Genomic DNA, 13,236 nt, shown 5'->3' with positions numbered 1-13,236 from the left:
GTTTCTCGCATAGTGTATTACTGGCTCCACATTGGAGGTCAGCTGAGATTTTGTATGGCTGCGATGGTGAAGAGCAGCCAGCAACACAGTCTGCATGGGAGCCTCGAAGTGGCTATTTGACCAGAGCGTTGGTGATGATAAGAACAGCCAGCAAACAGACGCCTATGGTAATTTCGAAGGATGTGACAACTCGCTTATGTAGCTTCTCTGACTTTGATGCATTGGTCACTCAGATTGGCATACTTCTCACTTCGCTTTTGCACGTATACAGTAATTATCCTAACCATAATGACATACCCTGATGTCACTATGCACAGCATGTTTATACCATGCCACAACAAACTGTCCAGCAGTTCCGCCAGAGACATTTTCATGTCGCCTCATCTTTTGTGCTCTTCGCTGCACTGTTCTTTTGTCTCGGCGCTTCTCCTTCATTTAGTGGTCTCAGGGCAGAACACTTGTATTCCCATATTATATCCAGAGCAGGCATTAGTTATACTGAGGCAGTGCCAGCCTGGACCTCAATGATATCACAGGGTTCAGAAACTATACCTTGTTACGGTTCACTGTGTGCGGCGATGAATGGAACAGATGCCAAGCGCCTGAGATACGACGTGCCTAATCATCACGCTTGCCAACATGAAAAGTCTTGTCTGTCGAGTGTGTGCAACAGGATTATGTGCCAGTGCTAATCCGACTCTTCTTTGTCCTACGTTCACCACCTCTATGGCAAGGGAGTGGTTGCACTCCGAATTCTTTTGTGTGGGTGGACCAGTGTGTGTACTCGACGGTACCTACGCTCCCCAGCTCTACACCAGTGCGGGGGTATTTCTCCGTATTCCTCTATGTGGATTGCCAGGAAGTGGTTGTTCTCCGTATTCCTCTGCGTGAGCTGACCAGTGTGTTGACAAGGCCCTCTACCAGGGAGCAAGAGAGAATGAGGTCACCCGGATGGTGTAGGGCATAAGAAGGACAGCGAGACACCCCGAACAGATCTTCTCTGCCCTTGCGTGTAGGAGCACACATGCCAAATGTTTCTGTACTTTTTGTCTCGGAGTGCATGCACTGCTCACCCGTAACGATGCATTAAACTTCCATTATTTGTTTTTACATCATCTCGTCTTCCCTACCGAACCCTCTCCGATGGTCAACCTGGTTCGCGCTCCAAGCAGACGCTGTTGAAGGTCCCTGAAACTCTGTCACGGTACCAATCGGTGGCAGCCGTAACAACCTATGCACGGCATTGGCAAGTGCCGACAAATAAGTAATGCCCAATGCAGAAAAGCAATCTGAACATCAGCATTCTTTGCATCGTGCTTGCAATCATCAAAGAAGCAATAGTCAAATTCAATATAAAGAAAAATGCTTTAATCGCATTATCTTCACACATCTCTCTTCCATACTTTTCCTGACAGAGCGACAGTTATTTTCTTAAGGGGCACAATGACACTCTTGATTTTAGACGGCTGCTGCCACAGTTTTCAAAACAGGCACAGGGATGACAGGGTCGACAAGCTGAGGAACAAAGTTCTCCCTTCAATGTGGATACTAAAGAGGCAAAGGAACAGCTTTCGTGCAGGCAACACTACAATCACGGCGAACAAGCATTCTGCGCTTAGGACAGGAACCTCACGCTGCTTATTGCAAGACTTTTTTCTGCTTTACGTTGGATGCATGTTTCTTTTTCTTCTTTTCCTTGAAATAAACGGCTGTCTTAGAGTAGAAGACAATATATTGACATGCGGTGATGTTTTATTTTGACACATGTTACCAGATCAAATTACATGTTAACCACAATAAGCACTGTAAAATGGATCCCATTCAGCTGCTATTTCGTGCTAGCCTCATTCTAAGCCATTGTGTAAAATTTCACACCAGTTGGCTTGCAGCAATGTAATGTTCCATAGGCAGAGTAGTCATTCAATAATGTGACCTAGGGTCTATGCCTGAACCTATTTGCTTAGTGATAACCTAGAAGCAAGCACATATTTGTTCAGATAGCACTGTGATTGACTTCACTGAATGCCAAATGATTGTGGTGGTCTTTCAATTGTGCGACAGTAATTTTCACCTGTGTTCGTGATTTACAAACTTCTGTAAAACAATTCTTTTTCTGCAATACCTTGCCTACACTGCATACTTCACGGCATATGTATGTTCTAAAGTGTGGTGTTAACTCCATGCAAGTTTTTCGTGCGGCACTTAGAACAGTATATGTGAAATATCAACAAAAACACGAAGAACACAGCTCCTTAGTTTGGAATGATCTCTAAATGAAAACAGTCTCACAAGCACAAAATATTCTTAATAAATTTCTTCTTTCAGTCATCGCAGGTAACATATCAGACAAGATGTTTGGGCAGGCGGACGAAATGATAGTGTAAATTATTTCAATGCAGCAGCAATCTTCGATAAGTTAACGAGATGAACGAAAACAATGAAATCACTGATACATCGTGCTATACAGAAAAGGTTTCACTGAACAATGATTGACAACCACTGAACGCTGTATAATAGTGAATTGAAATTCACTGCAAGTACTGATGTCCTGATGAAATAACGGTTACTTTTGGCCATTATGACTAAGAACTTTTTGAAATGATGCTATGCAAGAAAAACCCATGCTGAAAAAGATAGCTCCACTGACTGATGCAAAACATGCCTTTTCAAACACCTAACCATGTCACATTGGGCATAGTATACTCACAGCATGAATCTGTGCGCGTACACAAGCACACACATGGCTTCGACATTTAGCTTTCTTTGGCCTCACGGCTGGTAACTGATTGTAATGAAAATGCACGGTTCATTAAAAAACTGAAGTCCTGCTTCCAGCAACTCATGTGCATGTCAGCGCATTCTGCAATCAAGATAATCCATCGCAAGATATCCTGCAGAAGCAACAGCATGCATCTCAAGTTTCTGTGTGTCGGCAAAACAAGATAAGCTACCAAAAATAAAGCAGTTGGGCATGCAATGTTGCACAAAATTAACTGTTCATGGTAAAATAACACCTAAAAGCCAAAAAAAACAAAATATTATGAAACATTTGAGATGTACTTTTTAAACACTTAGTTGTCGAAGATCTGCAAAGTCCACAATAAAGCAATAAATTATGCGAATGATTGCAAATTGAGGGAGCTGCTCTGACTTTCTTGCACCAGTTTTCCATTCGCAGACTGCCATGTAATCATTTTCGAGTATACATAACTCAGATCTGGTTTTGCCATACAGATGACTTGCAATAATTCAAACTCCTTAATGACCACAATCCTGTTCAGAGTTGTCACACGTTGGAATTGCAAAAAATAAAACGTCGCCTGCAACGAAATTAACGAGACCTTATGCACACAAATCTATGTGTGACAATTTCATGCCTTGCTGCGCTCAACTAATAGAAAACTCGAAATTCGCTAAAAGATGAAACGAGGTAGAGCTCTCAAAACATGGTATAACCAAAGTTAAGACGTATGACTGGCATCATTTCACATTCGGCAACCTCTCAACAAATACAGCAATTTCAATATCAAGTTCGGGTAGGCGTTGACTGTTCATACATTATAAATCCATCAACAATTTCTGGCCACGCTGAGCTTCCTCACTTGGACATTTCAACAAACCGAAATCCTTCTTTGACCTACTTCAATTAAAGTAACTGAAAACATTCTGAACCCACCCAAAACTTCTGATTTTGTTGAATTGAGCCAAGGGTCTGAATTATCCGAGAGGGAATTAAGTCAACTGTTCATTGTTCTGCGAATATGCAATTGACCACTCTTCGTGCACACAAAACAAGACGTGCCTCTATACACGGCTGTCCACTCATATAGGAAACACCTTATCAAGTACTCATGGCATCTTAAATATTAAATGAAGGCTAGCAGGCCTTATTAGCTTTCGCATGATGTAACATATTAGTCTTTTTTTTTCACTTACTCTAGAAAACTGTTGGAAGATATATCGGGCTGAATACTAGCAAGGTGTTTCCCATAAGAGCAGACGGTACTGTAGGAGGCATTAACAAGGCAGCTATGCAACACGCACACTTGTACTCTTGATGAATAGCCTATACTTGGCTCTAAAGGAAGCACGAATGCAACAATTCAAGTGCACAAAAATGAAATAAAGGTGCCATATTGGTTTTCTCCACTGGGGATCGATGTTGTCGTAAAATGACGTTCAAGGAAACCGCACCAGCATATCGCAACACTCGAGCACCATCTTCCGATTTCTTTATATTGTGACTTGCAGTCTCCTGTTCAGTCTTTGCTTGCCGCCAATTGTACACAATGGACTCCAAAGAACTGAAGGTGGACCATAACTTATATGGGTGCAACTACAAACTTCATCTGCCACGGATGCAACTGTATGAAAGCACGTTTCTCGTTTCCTTCTCTCACTCTAACCCTTATGATTATGACCACTCAAATGTTTTCAGAACGATGTGTTGTGAGGAGAAATTTTACTAGAGATGAAAAGCAAACATAGCGAAGATGAATACAGAGAATTAGTAGAAGTAGAAAGCTTATGTGTGCTGCCTGCCCCATTTTGTGAACACCGTCTGAAGTTGTGACCCTTTTCACACTGAGGTTCATTAAGGAGTTTGTAGTCTCCTTTTGTCAGACATTTGAAATGATTAAGATAAGCGCTCGAAATGATCTCACTTTAGAGAATTGTACCTGTCGCCTGAATACCTGAAGACATTAAATTTGTCTCGGTATGTGCCATTATGTCTTTAGTTGCATAAGCTCAGAAAATGTAGAGATATCTCGCAACAACGAAAGCCATGCAATGTGCTCTTCAGAGTCAACAAAATGTAACATTGGCTGTTGCTAACAGCAACTGCAAGACACAGCTAGCGAGTATTTTATTCATTTTTAGCTGACCTCCATATTTTTGTAGATTTTACCATAACTGTGAGCATGCGAAGAACATTTGAAGTGACTCGTATGACATTTAGTGAAAATGTTCAATCACTGAATAAAAACTACAATATTTGGTGCCATTGTGCCCCAGGTTAAAAAAATTTTGCAGCCTAATAGAGCACCGAAACTATGCACCGGAACATTCATTTGATCAGGTTGTGAGTTTAAATAGTGACATAGATTACAACAACCACTTACACAAAGCATGAGCTTATCAAGAAATTTCAGTGCTTTAAAGGTAAGAAGAAAGCCTCCACACAAAAAAACTAATGATGTGGTTTTATTCACTGTCACATGCACTTGCGGCGTTTAAACATAGCCTCACACTTCCATTAAAAGAGAGAAAAGCTAAGTTTGGTGTGTCTTGTTTTCCCGGTCAACCTTTCAACACTTGCAAAAAACAAAGTAAGGTTTGTTATAGTTTACCTTGCATTCAATTTTTCTTTTGTCACATTCAGAATGCGACATCCACGCTGCTCTCCTCGACAATACAAATCCAGCATGCCCTCAAGTCAAGTGTTTCCATAGTATAAAAGAGGCGTGTACAAGAATATCTCGCGTGACACTCTGGCATTTTCACATCAGTTCTCTTCTGTTCTGTACAAAACATTCGTGGGATAGGGACGCATAACTTGTTAAAAGGCAGGCATTTTTTTCTTATTTACAAAAAATTCAGGTCGTATGTACAAGCAGTTCTTCCATCCCTTAATATTTTTCTTTCTTTCAAACAGACTAGGCCTAGGAGTGTTGCTGCTTCTCAGTGAGAAACAATAAAAGCAGCTATTTGTTCGTAGCTTTCTAAAAAAAAAAGAATGTAGAAAAACAAAATGTACAAAACTCTGGGAAATCTTGATAAACTTTGAGACGTTTTGCGCATTCCATCCTCAAGCAGAGAATCAGTCGTCAGCTTGTTTTGATGGCCTGGTGACCTTGTAGGATCTGGAGTTTCTGTGCAGATTCCTTGTCTTCCTTATGAATTGGGCGAAATAGGCTAGGAAGTGTCCGTCGCTTCCAGGTCCGCCGACTCGGCATCATTGGTTTGTGGGCTTGAGTAGCTGGCTGCTTCCTGAAGGCGCATCAGCATGTTGAGCTGTAACGACACAAATGAGAATGCACTCATTCAAGTACGTGTTCGTTTTCTTCAGGCAGCAAACCTGCAAACATTTCTTCTGTCTCCTCCATTTCCTTCGAGGAGGACATCAACGTTCCCTTTTGTATCTGCCGGCACATTGTGTATTTCTACATAACACATTTGCCTAAGTATGATATGTACAGCAGGCCACAAACAAATATGAGACACTGGTTCCATGACAAATGAGAACTTTACTCTGCTAAAGTGTCGTATTTCTAAAATAATAAATTTCATTATATCAATTGTTGCATTAATGAACTTCACTGTGTAAGTTGCAACAGCTATGCCATCTGCAAACATTAAATCTAACGCTATATGCCCAGGGACAAGGTCAATTCAACTTTTTTCACAAATACTGCCAAATCCTGTGAACATTTGTGGTTATCTTCACTTACTTATAAAGGTCAACTGCAATGAAATTTTGAATGGGTAAATATAGCATATTATTTCTTTATGACATTTAAGAGATTTTCAATAGCAGCTTCGCAGGCAATGTTTACAGCTCGTGGTTAACGATATGACGCCTGTGCCGGAACAAGGCCTCTGGGATCTCCGGCATGCCACGAGTGCTGCCCCATCTCAGAGGCCACGCCAAGGTGCAAAGAGCCATCATGTCAATGTTTCATGTTCTGCATCATTTCTGGCAAACGGTGTTGCAGCATTTCATTTGTTTCATTACAAACAAAACATATAACTTGCAAGATTTTTTAGAGCATTCACTCATATCTGCAAAGTATAATTTTGCACAGTGGCTGCTCCGTACTTGCAAAATCTGAATCCATACTTTTTACATTGGGTGCTAAATCTGGTCGCAGCTGCTCTTTAACCATCTTTTTTTAAACAGTCCTACCAACGCCAAAGCAAGGAGCTTGCGGGCTTTGCAACAAAGCCGATTTCGAACCAAGAAACTCAGTAAAATATATTTCAGGAACCCACCAGGGGATCTGCGTCCGAGTCAGGCTGGTCCGGCACGACCTTTGGGCCCGCGCTCGGGTCGTATCCGACGTCTTCTGGCCGTAGCCTCAGTAGCTGTGGAGCTTCACAAACTGGTCCCGGCCATGGATAGGTCTCCAGAACCCATTCAGCTGGGTCTTCCCATGCTGCCCGCCGTCCATAGAGCTTGAAACAAAACAACGGGAGAAAACTTTCACTTCGAACGCTCTCGCCATATATCCATATACTCAGCGGGCTTGCTCCAAGCAGTTATAGTATGAGAAGATACACTTCCAGACTGCTGAAAGCCTGGCACCTGGGAAAGCCTAGTGGGATTAAAGAAGTACTGGCATATATTTCTGAGGTTGTAAAAACTGTATTCTTATTGCCAGTAAAAAGACCTCTGAAATTCTAATCTCGTACTATAGTTGGTCTTGAAACACTGGACCTGCTTTATTTGACCACATCTACTCTTTGAACCATGCTGTTTTACAATGTATTTTGTTATTACTTTAAGCCCGGCGCTCGAAAACAATGTACGTATTAGCTGCAATTATTTACATGTTCATTCCAAAAGTGTTGATTGTGAAATGTAATTAGCAAGCTGATGTTGTCTTTAACTGGTATTTATACAGTGCTTTTTTGTGTGTATTTTACCATTTTCTACGTAGTCCCTTTACTCCGAGGGTACTGTAAATAAATAAATTGACGTTATTGTGATGTCATGGCATGAAGTGAAATTTGCTGCCATTTTATAGCAGTAAGGCTAGGTATGATGCTGTTGCTCATGAAAAAAATTAACAAGAGTACTGTAGTTCTCCTTCTTGGCTATGCATGCGTATAACTGCTGCAGTAGCGATTGAAGGAATGGAATGATCCAGTGCTTGATGTTGTCATGACGCATCCACCTCCAAAGTACTGAAACCAAAACTTGTTCACAGAAACAAGTATTAGAGTAAATAATTTAGGGCATCCTGATTTTTGTCAGTATTTTTCAGTGCTTTGGATGGTTTAGACTTTCATTCAGGGAAATAAAATGGCAGGTCAAAAATGTCACGTCAGTGTTTCTTCAAAGGCAACTAACCACCTCAGTGCAGCTGGGCTCCCACAGACATGATGGTTTCACATGCAGGGAAAAACCACCACATAACGTTGCTCGAAGTTACTTTGCTGTAACGCAAAGATTCAGCTGATGCCGTGCTGGTGCTATGCTCAAGTTTTGTACCACGTTTCTTCAACATGCTGAAAAACGTAGGCATCCCTATTCACACTTTAATTTGTGTGATACCATCTCCCCACTCCAGTACCATCACCACTCAACCTGCTGACACATGAACACATGGCTCAAACGGTATGATACCACCTTCCTACTGGCACCGAACCCCTTGTAGTACTTCAACTCAACCTGCAGAAAAGTGCCGCACAGGCAAAATAGCGTGGTGCCATCGATTCTACCACCTCCGCTTAATCTGCTGAGACCGAAGCCCACTGCTGGAGTGGCATATCGCATGCATTCTGATATTGCCTCTCTGATTAATCTGTTGAAAGCTGTGCATGCAACTGAAATGGTATGGTAGTAACTCCTGTTGTTATACTGTGTTTCATCCTGCACCGACAATTACTGGCACCGCAGCTGTCAAAAAACATTAACAGCTGTCTGAATCTCTTCGGCATAAAAGAATCGTCACTGTTTTCCCAGGCTATTGCATCGAGTGTCATTTTATTACACCACTACTGTCCAAGCACCACCTCTCGTGAGAAGTACTTAGTAAGCTGCGGCAAAGTGGAGACTGGTGTTGTATAGCACACGCTCCCCCTTCCCACTTGTTAAAGTGGGTCAGTTTAACAGCAGTAAATTGCTGCTGGACTATCGTTATGTTACTAAACCATAGTAGCCAACATCTGATCAATGTCAAAGAGAAATACAGTAAAACATTGTTACACCAAATAGCATCTAACACCACCAAGAAAACATTTGTTATATCCAATATTTGTTACAGGCACACAATTGCTACATGCCAATATTGGCAAGAAATATTTTAGATTTACTTCATAACGTGAGCTGATTCATTATACCCATGTTTCTTGTATTAAGATTTGACTGTATTAAGTCAGACTACATATTGCAGACTACTGCTTCAAAACTCTCCACGCATTTCCTCGGCCGCAGAAGCTCACCCGTGAAGAAAGAAAATGGCAGCCAAGCTTTCCTTCTTAACTTTCACATTCAAACGCCAGTGTGGAAAACGTCATAGCCGTCGCAGCCAGAAATTGAACCCACTATCTCGTAGTCAGCAGTGAAACAGCCCAGGATATAATGGCAAATTTGGCAAATCGCACCGGGGTGGTGATGGTTATATTACGTGGCACATTGGGGCACCCTGGCGTGCACCAGTGTGATCTGACAAATTCGCCATAAGACAATTCATTTGGGTAAAACTCCCCAATTTGCAAACAATAGATCTTTCCCCCTCTTTTTCTTGTAAACAAATGAGGGATGAGCAACTACAAATCAAATGTGCCTATCTCAAATAAAACTCTTCGATTATAAAATTTGATACTCAATTTTTCTTTTTCGATATTCAAATCTTGCTGCAAATGATGCTGTTACCACGATTACTGGCATCTGCCTGCAAACGGTCCACCAGCCACATTGGGTAAGCCAACCAGGAGATGTCCACTTTAATCATTCCTTTAGAAGGTTTCCAGGTAAACAGACTTATAAATATCATTGCATGCACAATAAGCAACAAACTTTCTTAACATTTTCTCTCTGCACATTCCTTTTCCTATGTTTAAGAACAAATTAATGTTTGATACAATATACAAAAAGCGTTATGTTTTATAAATTGATATTTGATCTGTTTAAGGACGTTCCACTATATAAACCAGAACAGAACAAGACCACCATGTATTTCAGTGCAAATTAAAGCAAAGATGGCTACCTGAAGGCCCTCACGAACTGCTTCAAGGAGGTACGGCACGATGCTGTAATTCCAGAGGTCAGTGAACCACACCTGAGAGCCTGCCACATCCATAGGACATGCAAGGAACAACCGAGGTCCTAAGAGAAAAAAGAAGTTGCATGGTTATGTCATATCGAGAGTCCCGAAGATGGAAAAATTAACCTTAGTCACTCAAGTTAGTAAACAAAGCAAGTTGTTTAGTCCCTGTGTCAAAAATGTTTGACAGCCATTTTCATCATTCAATAAAGTGGAAGCATCATCCAGAAGCTTCTGACTTAAAACACCATGCCAGGTCAAGTAATCTTGCTTTCAGAGAGATGCTGATTTAGGAGGTGTCCAGCCACATGAAAGATTACATACATTTCTTGCCCTACAGTCATCTCATTACTTACCTAAGGCTGAACGGAGTGAAGCAACTGAACTCTGTGCTGCGAGGACTGAAGTAGTGACAACCAGGTCAAAAGAGAATTTTTCTGGGTGTTTAGTCAAGTAAAGCACCAGTTCTACGTCTTTTATGAAGCGACTGCTTCGTTGCATGACACAAAAAACATAGCAAATAAAGGGACACCAAAGGGGGAAATGTCAACTTGGACAATTAACATGCCATTCCAGAAACCCCGCAGTGCATTTTTTGTGCCAACAAAACACTTAGTTTAGGATAAAACTGCATCTGAAAGGTTCACATCCCTTCAGCACATTTCAAGTCGCCCACAACCAGAAAGGAGTTGTGAAGCTACACACGTCATCGTTGTTCTTTACTGCTGCTGGTGAGTAATACGGCACCCTACAGCCGATGTTACATATTTTTTGCATGCATGTGGTTGCCTCTTTAGTACGAGCTGTGCAAGCCAGCAAACAAGCGCAGCATAAGGGATACAAAAACTACTAAAACATGGGAGTATGGGCAGCGCATGACTAAGCGAAAACCAAGTCTTTTAACAACTAGCCACATCATTAAGAGCAACATTAATGAGCTCTTTTTTACGAGAATCGAACAGACGTGGACAAGTAGCATTTTCTCCCATTTTTATAATGTCATGCAACCTTTTTCACGTCAGTCACTGAGTACCGATCAGAAAATTATAATGAGGAGCTAAGACATCATCGGGCTGCTACTAGAATGTGCCATTAGTCTCAAATCGTGTTATACATTTATCTAAATTTGTCACTTTTTAACGCTCTGTTCTTAATAATACTGATGCATTAGAAGTTCAGAAGTACTACTCTATCACTTTAGTCTGACTTAATATTTGCCTATAGTGTCTCTTTAAGGTTGCTGCATGCTTAAAACTGCAATAAACTGTAAAGTCTACATGGCTGAAATCCAGCCAGTGGGTCATGGTCTGGTTCATGGAATTGTACATTTTGCGTCTATGTTAAATTCAGCGCACTACAATAACATACTGCAGATGATTTATCCAATTGATGCTATGTTTCATATTTCTTGCCATTTGCTAAAAACAGCTTTTATAAAGCTTTTATTTACTTACACCTGCATTCCATTCATTCAAAAGATGCAATGAGGGCACTTTTCTGGCACCACACTTTCACAAACTGCTACCTTCGTCAACACTTCGAGTCTTCAGTATCACTACTTATTCCACTCTGCTAGCCTTAACAGAACCGCAGATTTTTCTGTCAAACAACTTCTTTTCTCTCCTGGAAAAAAAATGGAGGGGGTTATACAAAACTGTTAATAACAAAAAAAATGGCTCCAATACTGTCTGACTTCATAGTGCAGTAAAAGAGGTTGTTGCAGCATGTCATCAATCCCTTGTGTATCTTCATGTATTCCACAGTAAGCTCATGATGAATTTAGGAGGGACTCGTGTTATGGCGACCCCATAAATATCATTACCTTATGATGACCTTACAATGACTTAGTGATCAGCTGCAACTAATTTGTGTGAGTGGCATGACATCACCGCACCTGTTCCCATTGGCGGCAAACTTCAGCTACAACTGCTTTCCTCCTTCATCCTACATCACCTTACATTATTTCAAGCAGGGCAAGAGCTAGTGATGGCTGTCAGTAATAAAAGCGCTCACCAATGGTGACATCCGACGAGCTGTGCGTCTCTAGGAACTGGTTCAGCTGGTGCCAGATGCGAGGCATCCAGTCCACCACCTTGCCGAGCTCTGCCAGCCGCAGGCCCGTGCCGACCTCCTCCTCGACCAGGCGCCGCCGAAGGAAGCGCCCCAGGAAGCCCTTCACCGGTTCCATGTGGTTGGCACACAGGACCCACCTGACGCAGCGTGGGAGAGATACGCGAGGGTTGCAGCTCGTTGGCATTATGGGTGCACAAATCTGGGCCGGTTGAACTACTACACATGCTGCCTAGGAGGCTCAACAAAGAATCGTAGAAGAACGCCATTCAGGAAGATCCTCACATGCCTCTATATACCAGCCTCAGCTCATCCAACAACTGTGCCTTAAAGGCCGACCACAACGAAAATTTTTAGGCACATAAAAAGCCTACTTTCAAATGGCACAGATACAGAACATGCTTCTTAAAATATTTCACATGACATATTTTGAAAAATGTAATGTAAAATGAAATTTCAAATATTTTACATTTTTACCTGCAGCGTTATCAAGTTTGATTCAGTATTTATATACAACTCCTTTATAATCAATTTAGCCAATTTGAAATTTCATTGCAGTTGGCGTTTAGGCAGGCCCTCCTGGGAATCTATGTGGCAGATTGTTTTCTTCCCTGTTTCATATTTACTTTAGTTTACAGTTCCTAAAATTATGTGATAAAAATAGGTTATTAATTATTGCGTGGATAAATGGGTGCAAAATGTATAGATGGACCACACTGAGAGACAGAGCAACACATCACAGCTATTGCAGCAGCAGTTTATGTGCACTGGTTTATGTCTGAATATACTCAATTTAAACCATACTGAACTGGCCGAAACCAGTAAATGCCATTCGTGTTTTCGGAGGAAAATTAATTAAACCCAATGGGTCTTTCTCTATCTTTTCTTCTTTCGTTGGGTGCTTATGTTAATTCATGTCAATTATTCACTTAGTACTGCTGTCCAATAAACTGTTCAGTCTCCACCAAATCATCACAATCTCGTACATGCAGAAAAAAAAGAATTCTCGCCGCCATTCTTCCCCGACCATAATGCAGAGGCATGGTGCATACCTGAAGTTGTGGTGCAGCTGCAGGTTTGTTGTCGAGCAGGTGGTCTGGTTCATGGTTCCTATTATGTACGGGCTGCAAGCACCAATCAAGAGCATGGGGATTAGACGCGAGCCCCATTCCGA

General features: G+C 41.5%; 1 protein-coding gene across 5 annotated transcripts in view; it reads right to left on the bottom strand.

Annotated features, from left to right (window-relative positions):
• Positions 1–1,346: 1,346 nt before the first annotated feature.
• Positions 1,347–13,236, bottom strand: part of LOC142568142 (uncharacterized) — a 322,514-nt gene continuing 310,624 nt past the window's right edge. For all 5 annotated transcript variants that reach the window (XM_075678214.1, XM_075678212.1, XM_075678213.1 and 2 more), the window contains 5 exons: positions 13,115–13,186; positions 12,006–12,202; positions 9,936–10,054; positions 6,994–7,176; positions 1,347–6,015 (listed from right to left, as the gene is read on the bottom strand). In XM_075678214.1, the coding sequence (XP_075534329.1) occupies positions 5,917–6,015; positions 6,994–7,176; positions 9,936–10,054; positions 12,006–12,202; positions 13,115–13,186 (670 nt within the window). In that variant the 3' untranslated portion in view covers positions 1,347–5,916. The remainder of the gene's footprint in view (positions 6,016–6,993; positions 7,177–9,935; positions 10,055–12,005; positions 12,203–13,114; positions 13,187–13,236) is intronic.

Source organism: Dermacentor variabilis, unplaced genomic scaffold (assembly GCF_050947875.1).
Source record: "Dermacentor variabilis isolate Ectoservices unplaced genomic scaffold, ASM5094787v1 scaffold_17, whole genome shotgun sequence".
Classification (NCBI taxonomy): Eukaryota; Metazoa; Arthropoda; class Arachnida; order Ixodida; family Ixodidae; genus Dermacentor; species Dermacentor variabilis.
The sequence above is the reverse complement of the archived record's forward strand: the minus strand, read 5'-3'. Positions and strand labels throughout refer to the sequence as shown.